Source organism: Periplaneta americana, chromosome 1 (genome assembly GCF_040183065.1).
Source record: "Periplaneta americana isolate PAMFEO1 chromosome 1, P.americana_PAMFEO1_priV1, whole genome shotgun sequence".
NCBI classification, from domain to species: domain Eukaryota; kingdom Metazoa; phylum Arthropoda; class Insecta; order Blattodea; family Blattidae; genus Periplaneta; species Periplaneta americana.
In genome coordinates this window covers 5,551,445-5,570,932 of record NC_091117.1, presented here as the reverse complement: position 1 = coordinate 5,570,932, position 19,488 = coordinate 5,551,445, and the positions used below count along the sequence as shown (strand labels likewise).

The window sequence follows — 19,488 nt, the reverse complement described above, 5'->3', positions numbered from 1 at the left end:
AAAGGCGGCCAGAGCGTGGTGCCGACCACACCACCTCATTCTAGTGCCGAGGTCATGGAAAGCATGGGGCTCTACCTCCATATCCCCCAAGTGCCTTCATGGCATGTTACGGGGATACCTTTTTTTTTTTATTGGTTTCTTATTTATAATGTAATTGTAGCTGACATGTACATCCATGTATATAGTTATGCATAGAATAAACAATCAATTAATCAATCAATCAATCAATGTGTTATGCAGCTCTAAATGCTTTTATCCCTAGAAAAAATTCTGTATTTAATTTTATAGAAGGGTGATGAACCTAAAACTTGAATAATTTCTGGGGCCAAGTATTGATCCCGGAACCCTTCGCTTAGCGCACGAATGCTTTACCGACTGAGCTACCCCAGGAACTATACACGACACCGTCACAATTCTTCTTTTCATAACCACACAACTCAAATGGGCTGACAAGACTCCAGCAACCCAACTTTGAGTGCACACAATTCTGTATTATAAACTCAAAGATGGCTTAACTATGAAATTCTTTTTCTCTTGTGAAAATTTTACTATAATTGACTTAATACCTCTGACTGAGGTTCTGGCTGATATGTACAACTATTATCAGGCAGTACATCTCACTTAACGATATGTGTCAGAGGAAGAACAATTGTTTGTACGACTGGGCAGTATTTGAAATACATTTATATTTTGTATTTTGTAATTTGTAAGGATTTTTGAAAGTATTTTATATTTTGTATTTAAATACATAAAATTGATGTATTTTGTATTTCAAATACTCAAAATACTTTCTTCTTCTTGTCCAAGTTTTGGATTTGGAATTGAAGAATGAACTTTTGTCTTATTTGCCTGTCCATTTCAGATGTGCTAGCCATACGCTTAGTTTTCTTGCCACAACTGATTTCCTTAATGCCATAAAGAAATCTCCAACAGCATCAAGGATCCATCACCCAACACTTGCTAAATGTTCAGCATTATGCAATGCGTCTAGGAGACCCAAATCCTCAGAAATTATATCAGACGTCTTGAAATATTAATTAAAGTTTCCTTGCCCAACTAGATGGAATTCTCTTTATGACTCAATCTCTCAAATATTGCAATTCAAACATGATATAAACAGTATATGTATAAGATGTTGAGTTTCAGTGTGTTGAAGAATATTGTGCAGTTCTGAAACCCATTGCCGTAGCCCTTGATTTAATGGCAAAATGAGAAGACGTGCTATTACGGCCAACTTTTGTCCACATTCATTTCCCTCAAAAACAGATTACATATTCTGTTATCTAGTAATCTACGCCATCTATTCCAAGTAACTCCAATCCTAATAAGTTCGCTTTCATCAAGATTTAAAGCGATGTTTGATCTGATCCCAAAAGGAAATTGAGCTATTTTGGCAGCTTACTTCCACCCATCATTGAAGATGAGATGGCTATTTGATACTGCCTCACCAAATGATAAAAAGAGGATACAGAATATGTGTGTGAAATCAGCTGAGCAGTTCCCGCTACACCTTTGGTTAGATCAGATGAAAACAATTTTTATGTTTTCAATTCAAGTACAACAGACTTTGAAAAGCAAAAAAGAAAAGAACTTGTCTACTGCGGAGTATGAGCTCATACAATTCTTCAATGGCAAAGGGACAACCCTGTGCACTCTAGAGAATTACCCAACAGTGAAACAAGCTTTTATAAATACTACTAGGTTCAAAAAGTTCCCGGAATTTTACTACCATTTTTCGTATTAATATATAACAAGGGATATTATACATTTGTTTTGTTGGTAACATTCATGATGTCATTTCCTTAAAGTTTGTTGATAATGGCAATTATTGGTTTTGAGTTGTAGGCAATTGTTTATCATAGTGTTTTGTTTGTTCGTCGCATTTTGTAATTATGTCCACAGAGCAAAGTACAAACATCAAGTTCTGTGTTTTGCTGGGGACATGATCAGTATGGCTGATGAAGATGGTGATTTCTTAAACAAAATGAAACTGGTGCTACTTGTACGACCCAGTCCCTAAACGACAGTCATCTGAGTGGAAATCGAAAACATCTCCTCGGAAGCAAAAATTTCCTAGGGACACTTCCAAAGGCAAAGTTATTTTAAATGTTATGTTTTATTTAACGACGCTCGCAACTGCAGAGGTTATATCAGCATCGCCGGATGTGCCGGAATTTTGTCCCGCAGGAGTTCTTTCACATGCCAGTAAATCTACTGACATGAGCCTGTCGCATTTAAGCACACTTAAAGCAAAGTTATGTTGGAAGTTTTCTTCGACTCTCAGGGTCTCATGCACCATGAGTTCATTCCAGAAGGTCGTACTGTAACGAAAGAATTGTACGTAGAAACCCTCCGTCGCCTCTGGGACGCAGTGAGAAGGAAACGTCCAGAAAAGTGGGTAGAAAACAACTGGTTCCTTATGCATGACAATGCACCTGCTCATCGCGCAATTATTGTAAAGAATTTTCTTGCCAGGCACAACATAACTGCTTTGGATCACCCACCATACTCTCCTGATCTCTCACCACCTGATTACTTTCTGTTTCCCCGTCTGAAAAGTCATCTGAAAGGACGGAGATTCAATGCTGAAGAGGTTATCGCAAACGCGACGAGAGCACTAAGACGGGTTTCACAAAATGGCTTCCAGGCTTGCTTCCAGGAACTCTACACGCGTTGGCAAAAGTGTGTAGTTGCGGAAGGCAACTATTTTGAAGGGAATGCTGTAGAATAGTGTTTAAGGTACGTTGTTTCTATGATGCTAACAAATTCCGGGAACTTTTTGAACCTAGTATGTACAATACAAGTTTGTGTTCCTCTGCGCCTGAAGAAAGACTGTTTTGTTTTGCAGGATTTATTCATTCACAAGCAAGGGGATCCTTATCTGATGAACTTTTTGAGAAACTGGTTTTTTTGAAAGGGAGCAGTAATCATTCAGATGTAGCATAATTTCATTGTTGACTGGGAAAAGGAAGAATGTTCAGTTACAGTGTTTATATAAAACTTCGAGGTAAAAATACATTTAATGTTAATATAATATTTTAAATTTTCAGTAATATTCTTATTTCTTTAGGCCTATATACTGTATCGAGCATTTGAAATACAAATGTATTTTGGTTAATTTTTTTAAGTATTTTGTATTTGTATTTCAAATACTTGGATGTCAGTATTTTGCCCAGCCCTGATTGTTTGTATGCATCTGACTAGTGTAATATGTAGCTAGTGGGCGATGTATGCAATGGAGAAGGAAAGAACTGGCCAACCTAACTCATTATCTCTCGCTTAGTTGCCTCATGAGTGGTGCCTTATTGGTGTCACTTATGATATCTTCTGACAGTTGACCAAACAACAAACAATACTTGACCCTGTAACTGCTCACGTACCCAGAAGCCCCTGCAGTTTGTCAGACGGAGGGAGATGGCTGACCAGGTCCAGGGACAGGCGCTCGCACTCGATCTCCTCCTGCAGCTTCTGCCGCACGAAGGGCTGCACCACCAGCTCCGGCTTCTTGTCCACGACTTCCCGCTCTGACTCGGTCTGGGAGGCGGCATCGCTGGTGGCGGCGTTCACACGCAGAACGACCTCCGAGCGCTGCACCAGCTGCAGGGACTCTGTCACCTGCACTTTGGGTTGCACTGCTTCCGTCACAGCCTCAACAGGATGACTAGTGGGTTGCTGCTCTTCCTCCTCCTGTTCTTCTATGCTCGTGGCCTTATCACATTCTGCAACTGCAAGTGCGAGTACGAATTTGGCCTCCTTATCAACTTATCAATTGATTTATTGAGTGTATTGTGTAAGTAAACTGAATTAGTATGGATATTGGATAGTGAGAAGAATGCAAAAGAAAGGGTTCTTCGGAAATAAGTTGGAACGGTGTCCACCTGCGAGAAAAAATAGAGGTTAGACCTCGAAACTGATAGAGGCAAGAGGTCAAAATAGGATGACAGAAAGAGACCTAGAAAAATTGGACTGAATGGATAGGGACGAGATGTATATAGGGTAAAGGTTGGTAATATTGTGATACTAATAATATTATGATAGTTCTTTTTGAGAATTTTTTACAATTTTACTGAGTGAGAGGAAGTTCGGGTTTTTGCGTCAACGTATTAAGGGAATGTTCGTGGACACGTTTCTGCACAAAACTGGTTCTTCTCTAGCTCAGTAAAATTGTAAAGAATTCTAAAAAAGTACTATCATATTATTAGTATCACAATATTTGCCCTACATCGTATTACTTACTTACAAATGGCTTTTAAAGAGCCCGGAGGTTCATTGCCGCCCTCACATAAGCCCACCATCGGTCCCTATCCTGAGTAAGATTAATCCATTCTCTATCATCACATCCCACTTCCCTCAAATCCATTTTAATATTATTCTCCCATCTACGTCTCGGCCTCCCCAAAGGTCTTTTCCTCTCCAGTCTTCCAACTAACATTCTATATACATTTCTGGATTCGCCCATACATGCTACATGCCCTGCCCATCTCAAACGTCTGGATTTAATGTTCCTAATTATGTCAGGTGAAGAATACAATGCGTGCAGTTCTGTGTTGTGTAACTTTCTCCATTCTCCTGTAACTTCATCCCTCTTAACTATAAATATTTTTTCTAAGCACCTTATTCTCGAACATCCTTAACCTCTGTTCCTCTCTCAAAATGAAAGTCCAAATTTCACAAGGTTCATAGCCGCCCTCACATAAGCCCGCCATTGGTCCCTATCCTGAGCAAGATCAATCCAGTCCCTACCATCATATCCCACCTCCCTCAAATCCATTGTAATATTCTCCCATCTACGTCTCGGCCTCCCCAAAGGTCTTTTTCCTTCCAACCTCCCAACTAACACTCTATATGCATTTCTGGATTCGCCCATACGTGCTACATGCCCTGCCCATCTCAAACGTCTGGATTTAATGTTCCTAATTATGTCAGGTGAAGAATACAATGCGTGCAGTTCTGTGTTGTGTAACTTTCTCCATTCTCCTGTAACTTCATCCCTCTTAGCCCCAAATATTTTCCTAAGTACCTTATTCTCAAACACCTTTAACCTATGTTCCTCTCTCAAAGTGAGAGTCCAAGTTTCACAACCATAAAGAACAACCGGTAATATAACTGTTTTATAAATCCTAACTTCCAGATTTTTTGAGAACAGACTGGATGATAAAAGTTTTTCATCCGAATAATAACAGACATTTCCCATATTTATTCTGCGTTTAATTTCACACAATATTATTATTATTATTATTATTATTATTATTATTATTATTAAAGTTGCTCTGCAAAGTGGCTGTAGACACCACTCAAGGCAGTGTGCGCTCCCATTCTGGACTTTCTAGTAGTTAGATCCCTCTTTTTATGTACTCTTCGTTTATGACGGACAAGAGACAGATGAAGGAAGTTTGTTTACCTGTGGTCTCCGAGCCAGAGCCGCTGTCGTTGGGCGGTGTGCTGACGCGCTTATAGCTGCCCTCGCTGCAGGACAGTCCTCCCCGGTCCTTGTCGCGGCGGTAGGCCACGTAGGACGCCTTGGCGGCTGGCCTGCAAGAGAAGCACATCCCTGTGCAGTCGCCACAACACTGGGTCGGCCGGCGCCGTCTGTGAGTGATCCAGATTTAAACACGCTGCCGAGCTTATTGATGACGCATTCCCGGAATTATTTTTATGACTTACGGAGCGGGCGTGTAAATATTATGAACGTCAGGCCATCAGGCGTTACTGGGTCGTCACTTCTTCGGCCGTGACGCGTGTGAAACGTAGCGGAAGCAGAGCTATACAGTCTGTTACATGTGTGACAGTGAAAATGACTCAATGAAGACGGGAAAACCGGCGGGGGAGAAAAAAAAGAAGAGCTAAAGCGTACGCGCCCTTGCAAGTATGTTTCGAGGCTGTGGGAACAATCTACAGGGTGATCCATTTGTGTATGAATCAAATAAACATGCAGTAACATTAAAATTGTTGATTGTTTATTATTTGATAATTTGTAAATATTTTCGAGGCTGTGGGAACAATCTACAGGGTGATCCAGATTGATATGGAATAAATAAGTGCTATAAAATGAAAACTGTTGATTGTTTGATATTTTTCAAATACTGTAGATTTCGAGGCTGTGAGAACAATATACAGGGTGATCCTTTTGGGTATGAATAAAATAAAAACGCTGTAACATTAAGAATTCACTATTTGTTGTTTGATATTTTGTAAATATGTTTCAAGGCTGTGGGAACAATCTATAGGGTGTTCCGTTTGGGTATCAATGAAATAACTAACATTAAAACTCTTGACAATTTATTATTTGATATTTTGCAAATATTTTTCGAGGCTGTGGGAACAATCTACAAAGTGATCCATTTGTGCATGAATCAAATAAACATGCAGTAACATTAAAATTGTTGACTGTTTATTATTTGATAATTTGTAAATAGATTTTGAGACTGTGGTACAATCTGTAGGGCTATCCGTTTCGGTATTAATGAAATAAAAGTGCTGCAACAGTAAAACTCTCGACTATTTATTGTTTTATATTTTGCAAATATGTTTCGTGGCCGTGGGAACAATCTACAGGGTGATCCAGTTTGATATGGATTAAATAAGTGCTATAAAATGAAAACTGTTGATTGTTTGTTTGATATTTTTCAAATAGACTTCGAGGCTGTGGGGGAATCAATACACAGGGTGATCCTTTTGGGTATGAATAAAATAAAAAGGCTGTAACATTAATAATTCACTATTTATTGTTTGATATTTTGCAAATATCTTTCAAGGTTGTGAAAACATCTACAGAGTGATCCATTTGAGTATGAATCAAATAAAAACGCTACGACATTAAAATTCTTGACTGTTTATTGGTTGATATTTTGTAAATAGGTTTCGAGACTTTGTGAATAATCTATAGGGTGATCCGTTTGAGTAAGAATGAAATAAAAACGCTATTACATTAAAATTCCTGACTATTTATTCTTTAATATTTTGCAAATATATTTCGAGGCTGTTGAAACACTCCACAGGGTCATCCAGTTTGATATGGATTAAATAAGTGCTATAAAATGAAAACTGTTGATTGTTTGTTTGACAATTTTCAAATAGATTTCGAGGCTGTGGGAACAATACACAGGGTGATCCTTTTGGGTATGAATAAAATAAAAAGGCTGTAACATTAAGAATTCACTATTTATTGTTTGATATTTTGCAAATATGTTTCAAGGTTGTGAAAACATCTACAGAGTGATCCATTTGAGTATGAATCAAATAAAAACGCTACGACATTAAAATTCTTGACTGTTTATTGGTTGATATTTTATAAATAGGTTTCGAGACTGTGTGAATAATCTGTAGGCCTAAGGTGATACGTTTGTGTAAGAATGAAATAAAAACGCTGTTACATTAAAACTTCTGCTATTCTTTTCTATTTAGCAAATATGTTTCGAGGCTGTGGGAATAATCTATAGGGTGGTCCATTTGGACATGGATGAAATAAAAACGCTATAAAATGAAAATTGATGCTGTTTTGTTTGATATTTTGCAAGTAGGTTTAGAGACTGAGGGAACAACTTACAGAATGATCCGTTTCAGCATGGATGAAAAAAAAAGTTTAAAATTAAAATTATTGTTGATATTTTGCAAATATATTTTTAAGGTGTGGGAACAATCTACAGAAATAAAATAAAAACCCTACAAAAATGAAAACTGAATATGAACAAAATCCGTCCAATAGTTCAGTAGAAATCGCTGTACACAGACTAGTACTAAAATTATTATATTTCATGTACATCATTCCCTGATAAATTGACTCGTAGATACTGAATATGAACAAAATCCGTCCAATAGTTTAGTAGAAATCGCTGTACACAGACTACTACTAAAATTATTATATTTCATGTACATCATTCCCTGATAAATTGACTCGTAGATACTGAATATGAACAAAATCCGTCCAATAGTTTAGTAGAAATCGCTGTACACAGACAGACTAGTACTAAAATTGTTATATTTCATGTACATCATTCCCTGATAAATTGACTCTTAGATATTGAATATGAACAAAATCCGTCCAATAGTTTAGTAGAAATCGCTGTACACAGACAGACTAGTACTAAAATTGTTATATTTCATGTACATCATTCCCTGATAAATTGACTCTTAGATATTGAATATGAACAAAATCCGTCCAATAATTTAGTAGAAATCGCTGTACACAGACAGACTAGTATTAAAATTATTATATTTCATGTACATCATTCCCTGATAAATTGACTCGTAGATACTGAATATGAACAAAATCCGTCCAATAGTTTAGTAGAAATCGCTGTACACAGACAGACTAGTACTAAAATTATTATATTTCATGTACATTATTCCCTGATAAATTGACTCGTAGATACTGAATATGAACAAAATCCGTCCAATAGTTTAGTAGAAATCGCTGTACACAGACACACTAGTACTAAAATTATTATATTTCATGTACATCATTCCCTGATAAATTGACTCGTAGATACTGAATATGAACAAAATCCGTCCAATAGTTTAGTAGAAATCGCTGTACACAGACACACTAGTACTAAAATTATTATATTTCATGTACATCATTCCCTGATAAATTGACTCGTAGATACTGAATATGAACAAAATCCGTCCAATAGTTTAGTAGAAATCGCTGTACACAGACTAGTACCAAAATTATTATATTTCATGTACATTATTCCCTGATAAATTGACTCGTAGATACTGAATATAAACAAAATCCGTCCAATAATTTAGTAGAAATCGCTGTACACAGACAGACTAGTACTAAAATTATTATATTTCATGTACATCATTCCCTGATAAATTGACTCGTAGATACTGAATATGAACAAAATCTGTCCAATAGTTTAGTAGAAATCGCTGTACACAGACACACTAGTATACTAAAATTATTATATTTCATGTATATCATTCCCTGATAAATTGACTCGTAGATACTGAATATGAACAAATTCCGTCCAATAGTTTAGTAGAAATCGCTGTACACAGACAGACTAGTACTAAAATTATTATATTTCATGTACATCATTCCCTGATAATTAACTCGTAGATACTGAATATGAACAAAATCCGTCCAATAGTTTAGTAGAAATCACTGTACACAGACAGACTAGTACTAAAATTATTATATTTCATGTACATCATTCCCTGATAAATTGACTCGTAGATACTGAATATGAACAAAATCTGTCCAATAGTTTAGTAGAAATCGCTGTACACAGACAGACTAGTACTAAAATTATTATATTTCATGTACATTATTCCCTGATAAATTGACTTTGTAGATACTGAATATGAACACAATCCGTCCAATAGTTTAGTAGAAATCGCTGTACACAGGCAGACTAGTACTAAAATTATTATATTTCATGTACATCATTCCCTGATAAATTGACTCGTAGATACTGAATATGAACAAATTCCGTCCAATAGTTTTGTGGAAAGCTTTGTACAACTGAATTTCGAATTCAAACCCTCTCACATAGTGGTCGTTGTACTCTCCACAGCCCTTCCTCCTCTACCCACAAAATCAATTTTAAAATAATATAAACACGATGTAAACAGGCGACGATAACAAATGAATGAGATGTATATAAACAATTGAATATTGGTACTCTTTCAATTTAAGTCATCGGTTTACAAGCAAGACATTAAGTCAAAAATATTACTTCTGAGAAATAGGCGTTTAAAAGTTCTTGACGAAAATGAATCCGGAAAATGTTATTTTTAGTAAGTTGTGTCTCTTTATGAGTATATTGTATTTAATATCTTCCAATTCTAAGTTTATACACATATATTATGTATATTATATACGCCTTTTCCCCAGAAGCGATATTTTTGACCAGATGTGTTTTGCTTGTAAACTGATGTTATAGGGGTGCCATTTGAAATTTCAAAGGGAGAGTGAGGGGGTAAAACCTTAATTGCAATTAACACTGATTTTAAACTTCTCCCTCAATACATAAATTGAGGTGTTTTTTGGTTAAATTAAATTTAATTGAAAAAGATATTTGTTGAGATTGGGAAGTTTCGAAATGAAAGCAGATATGAAAGTAGATATGAACAATATAAAGAAGTCATTTACGGAAATAAATGCTTTTAACGATACAGTACAAAAGATTCGAGCATTGTACTTACTGTTGGTTCTGCACAGGAATACCATTGGACAGCACAGCTTGCTCCTGGTTAGTAGATTCCACTTTCGCTTGACACTGAGGTCCCCCATTCGATCCATCAGATGGTGGCGTTACAGATGCTTTAGATCCATGACCTCTATACTTGGAGCTACAATCCTCGACTTGCTGTTGCTTAGCAACTGCGTCATTTTCAGCTTTCAAGTGAGGCGAAGATCTGGACGAAGAAGACGCTTCGTCTGATGTGCTCCCTTCCCCACCGCTTCCCGCAGGCGAAAGACTCTGCAGACGCATTTTGGAGGGCAGAATGGCTTCTCCAGTTCTCAAACTCGTGGTCTTCACCAAGTCGGGCTGACTATCACGCAACTTCCCCTGCTCTGTAACTGGCATGGCCACTTTACCGTTCACCAAAAGTTTTTGGGTCGGGTAACGCAAGGAGGACCTGCTACCATCGGACTGTCTAGATAAAGGAATTCCAGAAGATGCCGAGGCATCAGTGTCTAGTGGTCTGATGGCCGATGTTCTTGAAAAAGTGTCGTTCATATTTCTACATGTTGAACTCTCTTGTTTCTTGGACAATGCTACACTGTTGATATGCCTACTCACAGAAATATTAGTGTCTACAGTTGCAAGCGGTAAACTCACGTTTTCTGACAACCGTTGGTTTCCGTTTTCTAGTTGCTTCTGGCTTGAAGAACCGTTCTCCAGTTGTCTCTGGGAAAGACCATTGCTAGTGTATCTCTGCACCGGGGTACTACTCACTATTTGTTTGTGTATTGTGGCACTTTCTCGATGTTTTTGGATCACAATGTCTGGCATACTGAGGCTGTTTTGAAGAGCGGCACTATCCTCAATATTTCTTGGCAGTGAAAAGCCTCGCTCCAGGTACCTCTGGAAAGGAATGGCACTCTCCACTTGTTTCTGATTGCCCTTGGGACTGCTGGGTGCTAAGCTGTTGTTCTTCTGGCACTTCTGTTGACTTGCAGCACTACTATCAAGAGTCTTCTGTGTTGAGTCACTGGATTTCTTCATACTGTTTGCTACAGCTACTCGAGACATGTTTGCATCAGATGCACTCTGCGATGATGAAGTATTTTCGGAGTAATTCTGCACCGTGGATCGTTGAGGAGATGGGCCCTCAGCGTGCTTCTGGAGTGTAGAGTCATTATGGAGAGAGTTGCTGGGGTCTGGACTTCTATTCGAGCTGTTTGCTTGATGCCTCTGGAATGCGTCCAGATGTCTATGAGCTGCTGGATTGCCAGGCGATGATTGTCTGGAGCCCCGCTCACCATGAAGTTGAGGGTTGTCGGGGGGTGTGATCACAGGCCAGTCTGTAGGATTAAGTTCTGGAGGAGGGGGAGGCAGAGGTTCGTCTGAGGCGAACACCTCGTCTTCAAGCACTGTTGGAGGTGACGGAGGAGGTAGATCTGGACTCGGAAACCGCTCAGGAACAGGGGGTGGAAAAGCTGATCTCAGATGAGGCTTTTTCGGAGGTCGCTCAGGGACCCAATCATCGACAGAGATGGAAGGTCCAACGATGAGAGGTCCGAGTAGGTCAGCTGACAAGGAACCACAACTAGAACTGCCGAAACAAAAGAGAAAGTGTCACTCACAAACATATCACTTTGATCATGGTTTTTAGGCTGTAAAAAACGTGATTTTAGGCACTTAAAATCGGTCATAGAAAAATTAAAATAGATTCTAAACTACATATATATGTAGATATTAACATATTTCAATATAAACTAATACTACAATCATTGCCAACATGAACATAAATGAAATTAGATAAAAGAGGAAAAATCTTCTCCTTAGTAAAAAGTTTAATTGCATCTCTAAAAGGTTGTAAAATACCAACAAATCCAACTGTATCAGGACCTTAACAAGTAACACACAATAATGCACTCATATGAGGTAGTACATCCTGAAAGTAAGTACCATCCACGCACATCTGTGTAACTGGCAACATCAGAAAAGCATATTACGTCATTGATTCTGGTTCACGTCAGGGTTGAGAAAAACCCGGGTATTTAAAAAAAGACCCAACCCAGTGGGTTTTACTGTGTTTTTATGGGTTTCTTTGGGTTTTAATGGGTTTTATTGGGTTTTTCTGTAATGGGTATTAAATAGTTCAATTTCGTGACTAAGTGATTCAGAACACCAACATATTCTAAGAACTACTTCATGAGCAAAAACTGGTAAATTAAATAAGCAAAGATTGGTAAATTATTATTAAATATTCTTAAGTTGGCAGCCTGCCCTTCCACTATCTTGCTAATATGTTAGATCCAAGATTCAGAGGGGCAAGAATAACTGCAGATCAAGAGGAAAGTGCAGAAAATTGGCTCACAGAGATTCATCCAGAGTGGGTGACAAGTGTTATGTCTTTTAGGATTGCTGATTCTGATTATTTTCCTGCTACTATGTTTTCTGACGCAGTTGTACAACAGTTCAGTGCAAAAAATGGTGGAAAATAATGGAATTGAAAACAACAAAAAAGAGGAACTTGCCAACAGGATTTATTAGCTTTGTGAAAAGTTTAATTTCTTGCCCTGCCAGCACTGCATCCATTGAGAGAATCTTCTCCACCTATGGGCTTGTTTGGTCAAAGTTAAGAAATAAGTTAGGAGAGGACAAAGCTGAGAAATTAGTGAAGATCTACAGATTTCTGCATGTTAAGGAGGACTGAATTGTGATGTAGTTAATATTAATACCATTTTACAATAAAACACCGTGTTGATGAAAGTAATTTTTTCTTTATAATGAAACATTACCTAATTAATAACGTCTGCTGACAAATTGTTATAGTAAATAAATATGATGCACCTTTTTGTAATATTTTGTATGTTGATTAAATTACGAGAAATAAATATATGGGTTTTTTTGGGTTTTGTGGCGGGTTTTATTGAAGGGTTTTTTTTTTAAAAAAACCCATATGGTTTTTTTGGGTCGGATTAAATTACAACAACCCTGGTTCACGTTAACACTTTGTTAAAAAAATTTAAAATTGTTTAACGACACGTTAAAAGTGTTCAATCACAGTTCAATACTCACACATTATTTGACATCACGGTACATAGCACACAAACAACCACCCCCCACCACAGGAACAACACACCCCCACCCCTACAACTGACGAATGCAATGGCAGTATGCAAGATCAACAGGAACATTAGTAGTTCGTAGGACACTGAAGATGACACAGAACTGGCGTCGAAACGGGCCGTCTGTCTAAGGTACATAACCTTTTTAAAATTTTTAACACTTTTAACGTGTCGTTAAACAATTTTAAGCATATTATGTGTATTATTTCCTTCCACTTAAGAAGAAATTGAAGCCATTTCGTTTATAATTATGTTGAGGTTTACGATTTGTAAACTTGAAAAACTCTCAATCGAAAAAAAAAGTGTTAAATTCGTGACATATAAGTATAGGTAATCATTAGTGAAGATATGATAACAAAATCAGTTATGAAGTTTACTGTAAAAGAGACAAGATTCATGACAAATATAATTGTCATCCATCTCTGAAAAACAGATTTGATGCAAACAATTTATTAAAATATTCTATTAGAAAAAGAATTCGGAATTTCCTGATATCACACAATTTTTGTTGCAAGAAATTATGACTGAAAAAAAAAAAACAGTGTTAGAGTTGAGTGTCCAAAATGCTAGTGGACGTTCAAAAAATTAAATTCATGAAATCAGATTTTAAATTTTTGTAGAATCATGAAGAAAGAAATGATGTCTTGAAAAGGATTGTCCCTGGTGATTTGGCCATGCGACATCACTAAGCATATAAAAATCACTGCAAGCAGCATACTAGTTCCACGAAAGTTAAATTCAAGCACACTCTTTATATAAGCCAATTTATGTGCACAATTTTGTTGACAGATTATGCAAATTCTTTACGCAAGGACAATTCTGTACAATGTCCTCTGTGAATGTCAGAATATTTTGTTGTTGAATTAACACACGGAAAATTGTGTGCATAGTTTTCTGGGAATGTCATGGCATTTTGTTGCTGAATTAAGGACATCTTTTATATCAGCTAATTTAATTGCACTGAATTAAGCAAACTCTTTACTTACTTACTTACTTACAAATGGCTTTTAAGGAACGCGAAGGTTCATTGCCGCCCTCACATAAGCCCGCCATCGGTCCCTATCCTGTGCAAGATTAATCCAGTCTCTATCATCATACCCCACCTCCCTCAAATCCATTTTAATATTATCCTCCCATCTACGTCTCGGCCTCCCTAAAGGTCTTTTTCCCTCCGGTCTCCCAACTAACACTCTATATGCATATCTGGATTCGCCCATCTTGCTACATGTCCTGCCCATCTCAAACGTCTGGATTTTAAGTTCCTAATTATGTCAGTGAAGAATACAATGCGTGCAGTTCTGCGTTGTGTAACTTTCTCCATTGTCCTGTAACTTCATCCCGCTTAGCCCCAAATATTTTCCTAAGCACTTTATTCTCAAACACCCTTAACCTATGTTCCTCTCTCAGAGTCAGAGTCCAAGTTTCACAACCATACAGATCAACCGGTAATATAACTATTTTATAAATTCTAACTTTCAGGTTTTTGGACAGCAGACTGGATGATAAGAGCTTCTCAACCGAATAATAACAGGCATTTCCCATATTTATTCTGCGTTTAATTTCCTCCCGAGTGTCATTTATATTTGTTACTGTTGCTCCAAGATATTTGAATTTTTCCACCTCTTCGAAGGATAAATCTCCAATTTTTTTATGGAATAGAAATCATATTTACTATTTTCAGGGATTCACGGTATTTCATGCTGATTAAAAAACTTTCAAAGGTTAGATCCAACACGAAACTAAACCTCCTCTGCTCTTGGAAAAACAACGACAAAATTTCCTTACCTACTTTTGTTTCATTTAAATCTGAAAACAGATAGATCAAATCCTACAAAAGTAGTCTTTTTTTAAATTTCATCAGCAATAGCGAAATATCACTCTAAACTTCTCCTCCTCAACGAGTCCCTATTGATACTTTTTCCCTTTAAATCAACTTCCATCCCTCAATACACAAACAATGAATTATAAGCATTTACAACTCAATTTATAATTACTATACTTCCAATTGGACTTTGGAATATGATCATGGAAAGTTACTCTCAAAGCAGTGACATGCTGACAGACATACCTGTGTTGGTGGTGAGGTCCATCTCGGATACTTCCTGCATCTGAGTTTATGTTCTCCTTATTAGTTGTCATCTGTGAACAATGGGAATTTTTTTTTGCTCAATATGTTCTCTGCAGATGTTGTCTGTTTTGAAAAATGGAACTGTTCACACATTTCTTTGTCAGTTTTCAGTTACACGTCCAGTCCTTAAAATTACTCACAATATAATGAAATAATACTATCCAGAACTATAAATAGAATTATTGTAAACGATTTTTAATATTATAAATATTTCAGTATAATAATAATAATAATAATAATAATAATAATAATAATAATAAATAACAAATAATACTGTAATTTAGACACCAAACCAAACATCATAATCTGTGAAAATAACGTCAAGACTTGACAGAAGGAAGTGGAGAAAAAGGAGATGAAGAGAAAAAAGGATAGAGAAAAGAAGGCGGACGACAGAAAAGAAGAGGTGGAGAAGAGATAGGAGGGAGTAAAGATGAAAGAGTAAAGAGAATGGAGGATGTGGAGGTGAGGAAAGAAGTGGAGGAGAAGAAGGTAAAAGATAGAAAGGAAGAGAGAAGTGCTGGAAAGGATAGAAAGGAAGAGGAGATGGTGGAAAACGAAATGGAGAGGAAGGAAGAGGAGGCGGTGAAAAAGGATGTAATGAAGAGAAAGGATAAGAAAGTGGTGAAAAATGAGGTGAAAGAGAGGGAGAAGAATGTGATGAAAAGAAAGGAAGAAGTGGTAAAAGAAGAGATGAAAAAGAAGAAGGGAGGGTAGAGTGAAAAAAATATGAAGGAAAGAAAGAAAGGGGAGGTAATGAAAAAGGAGGTGAAGGGGAGGAAGAGGAGGTAGTGATCAAGGAGGTGAAGAAAAGGAAGGAAGAAGAGGTGAAATGAAGAGGAAGTGGTTGAAAAGAAGGTGAAGAGGAGAAAGGAAGAGGAGATGAAAAAGTATGTGAATGAGAAAAAGAAGACGACATGATGAAAAAGGAGGTCAAGGATAGAAAGGAAAAAGTGGTGAAGGAGAGAAGAAAAGGTAATTAAAAAAGAGTGAAGGAGAGAAAAGAAAAGGTAGTGAAAAAGGGAGTGAAGGGGAGGAAAGAAGAGGAGGTAGTGAAAAAGGGAGTGAAGGAGATAAAAGAAGAGGAGGGTGTGAAAAAGGGAGTGAAGGAGAGAAAAGAAGAGAAAGTAGTGAAAAGGGGAGTGAAGGAGAGAAAGAAGAGGAGGTAGTGAAAAAGGGAGTGAAGGAGAGGAAAGAGGAGGAGGTAATGAAAAGGGGAGTGAAGGAGAGAAAAGGAGAGGAGGTAGTGAAAAAGGGAGTAAAGGGGAGAAAAGAGGAGGAGGTAGTGAAAAGGGGAGTGAAGGAGAGAAAAGAGGAGGAGGTAGTGAAAAGGGGAGTGAAGGAGAGAAAAGAAGAGGAGGTAGTGAAAAGGGGAGTGAAGGAGAGAAAAGAAGAGGAGGTAGTGAAAAGGGGAGTGAAGGAGAGAAAAGAAGAGGAGGTAGTGAAAAGGGGAGTGAAGGAGAGAAAAGAAGAGGAGGTAGTGAAAAAGGGAGTGAAGGAGAGAAAAGAAGAGGAGGGTGTGAAAAAGGGAGTGAAGGAGAGAAAAGAAGAGAAAGTAGTGAAAAGGGGAGTGAAGGAGAGAAAGAAGAGGAGGTAGTGAAAAGGGAGTGAAGGAGAGAAAAGAAGAGGAGGTAGTGAAAAAGGGAGTGAAGGAGAGAAAAGAAGAGGAGGGTGTGAAAAAGGGAGTGAAGGAGAGAAAAGAAGAGAAAGTAGTGAAAAGGGGAGTGAAGGAGAGAAAGAAGAGGAGGTAGTGAAAAAGGGAGTGAAGGAGAGGAAAGAGGAGGAGGTAATGAAAAGGGGAGTGAAGGAGAGAAAAGGAGAGGAGGTAGTGAAAAAGGGAGTGAAGGGGAGAAAAGAGGAGGAGGTAGTGAAAAGGGGAGTGAAGGAGAGAAAAGAGGAGGAGGTAGTGAAAAGGGGAGTGAAGGAGAGAAAAGAAGAGGAGGTAGTGAAAAGGGGAGTGAAGGAGAGAAAAGAAGAGGAGGTAGTGAAAAGGGGAGTGAAGGAGAGAAAAGAAGAGGAGGTAGTGAAAAGGGGAGTGAAGGAGAGAAAAGAGGAGGAGGTAGTGAAAAGGGGAGTGAAGGAGAGAAAAGAAGAGGAGGTAGTGAAAAGGGGAGTGAAGGAGAGAAAAGAAGAGGAGGTAGTGAAAAGGGGAGTGAAGGAGAGAAAAGAAGAGGAGGTAGTGAAAAGGGGAGTGAAGGAGAGAAAAGAGGTGGAGGTAGTGAAAAGGGGAGTGAAGGAGAGAAAAGAAGAGGAGGTAGTGAAAAGGGGAGTGAAGGAGAGAAAAGAGGAGGAGGTAGTGAAAAGGGGAGTGAAGGAGAGAAAAGAAGAAGAGGTAGTGAAAAGGGGAGTGAAGGAGAGAAAAGAAGAGGAGGTAGTGAAAAGGGGAGTGAAGGAGAGAAAAGAGGAGGAGGTAGTGAAAAGGGGAGTGAAGGAGAGAAAAGAAGAGGAGGTAGTGAAAAGGGGAGTGAAGGAGAGAAAAGAAGAGGAGGTAGTGAAAAGGGGAGTGAAGGAGAGAAAAGAAGAGGAGGTAGTGAAAAGGGAGTGAAGGAGAGAAAAGAAGAGGAGGTAGTGAAAAAGGGAGTGAAGGAGAGAAAAGAGGAGGAGGTAGTGAAAAGGGGAGTGAAGGAGAGAAAAGAGGAGGAGGTAGTGAAAAGGGGAGTGAAGGAGAGAAAAGAAGAGGAGGTAGTGAAAAGGGGAGTGAAGGAGAGAAAAGAGGAGGAGGTAGTGAAAAGGGGAGTGAAGGAGAGAAAAGAAGAGGAGGTAGTGAAAAGGGGAGTGAAGGAGAGAAAAGAGGAGGAGGTAGTGAAAAGGGGAGTGAAGGAGAGAAAAGAGGAGGAGGTAGTGAAAAGGGGAGTGAAGGAGAGAAAAGAAGAGGAGGTAGTGAAAAGGGGAGTGAAGGAGAGAAAAGAAGAGGAGGTAGTGAAAAGGGGAGTGAAGGAGAGAAAAGAAGAGGAGGCAGTGAAAAGGGAGTGAAGGAGAGAAAAGAAGAGGAGGTAGTGAAAAAGGGAGTGAAGGAGAGAAAAGAGGAGGAGGTAGTGAAAAGGGGAGTGAAGGAGAGAAAAGAGGAGGAGGTAGTGAAAAGGGGAGTGAAGGAGAGAAAAGAGGAGGAGGTAGTGAAAAGGGGAGTGAAGGAGAGAAAAGAAGAGGAGGTAGTGAAAAGGGGAGTGAAGGAGAGAAAAGAAGAGGAGGTAGTGAAAAGGGGAGTGAAGGAGAGAAAAGAAGAGGAGGTAGTGAAAAGGGAGTGAAGGAGAGAAAAGAAGAGGAGGTAGTGAAAAAGGGAGTGAAGGAGAGAAAAGAGGAGGAGGTAGTGAAAAGGGGAGTGAAGGAGAGAAAAGAGGAGGAGGTAGTGAAAAGGGGAGTGAAGGAGAGAAAAGAGGAGGAGGTAGTGAAAAGGGGAGTGAAGGAGAGAAAAGAGGAGGAGGTAGTGAAAAGGGGAGTGAAGGAGAGAAAAGAAGAGGAGGTAGTGAAAAGGGAGTGAAGGAGAGAAAAGAAGAGGAGGTAGTGAAAAGGGGAGTGAACGAGAGAAAGGAAAAGTGGTGGAAAGGAAGTAGAAGAGAAGGGAAAGAAGGTGTAAAGGCAAGGAAGGTATACAGTAGGTGAAGCAATATAAAAGGGTAGATGCCCACCTCTCTCCATGCTCCACCAGCATAATCAGACGCTGAAGACGCCCTGCGCGCGGAGTGGACGGCTCGGGGGCGTGGAGGCGGGTACGGGGGCGGCGACTGGGGGCAGGGCGGGGCGGACGCCGGCTGCGCCAGCTGGGGCTCGGAGCGCCAGGCCTGGCTGCGCGCGCTGCCCGCGTGGTGGCGCTCGTAGAAGGAGAGCAGCGCCTTCTTCTGGATGGCCTTGAGCGTGGGGTCGGACACCCGGTGGCGCTTGTCCGGGTCCAGGTACGTGTAGCGGGTCTGCTGCCGCTCGATCTCGCTGATGCGCTCCGCCACGGACAGCGCGGGCGGCGGCGGCGACATCGGCATCAGCCTGCTGCAGCCACAAACACAAAGATGTCAGCCAAACTAATTTTGTGGGACGATCTGCTCTTGCCTACTGCTCATGCACTGGCCTAATCTAACAGGAGACTGCGATTGGGAGATATGATATTTCATTT

General features: G+C 39.1%; 1 protein-coding gene across 6 annotated transcripts in view; it reads right to left on the bottom strand.

Moving 5' to 3' along the window:
- Shrm (shroom) overlaps positions 1 to 19,488 on the bottom strand; it is a 461,262-nt gene that overhangs the window by 13,473 nt on the left and 428,301 nt on the right. For 5 of the 6 annotated variants that reach the window (XM_069828667.1, XM_069828748.1, XM_069828834.1 and 2 more), the window contains 5 exons: positions 19,010 to 19,364; positions 15,324 to 15,394; positions 10,156 to 11,733; positions 5,402 to 5,532; positions 3,381 to 3,725 (listed from right to left, as the gene is read on the bottom strand). In XM_069828667.1, coding sequence (XP_069684768.1) covers positions 3,381 to 3,725; positions 5,402 to 5,532; positions 10,156 to 11,733; positions 15,324 to 15,394; positions 19,010 to 19,364 — 2,480 coding nt within the window. The remainder of the gene's footprint in view (positions 1 to 3,380; positions 3,726 to 5,401; positions 5,533 to 10,155; positions 11,734 to 15,323; positions 15,395 to 19,009; positions 19,365 to 19,488) is intronic. The other variant, XM_069829001.1, reaches the window with a different exon arrangement.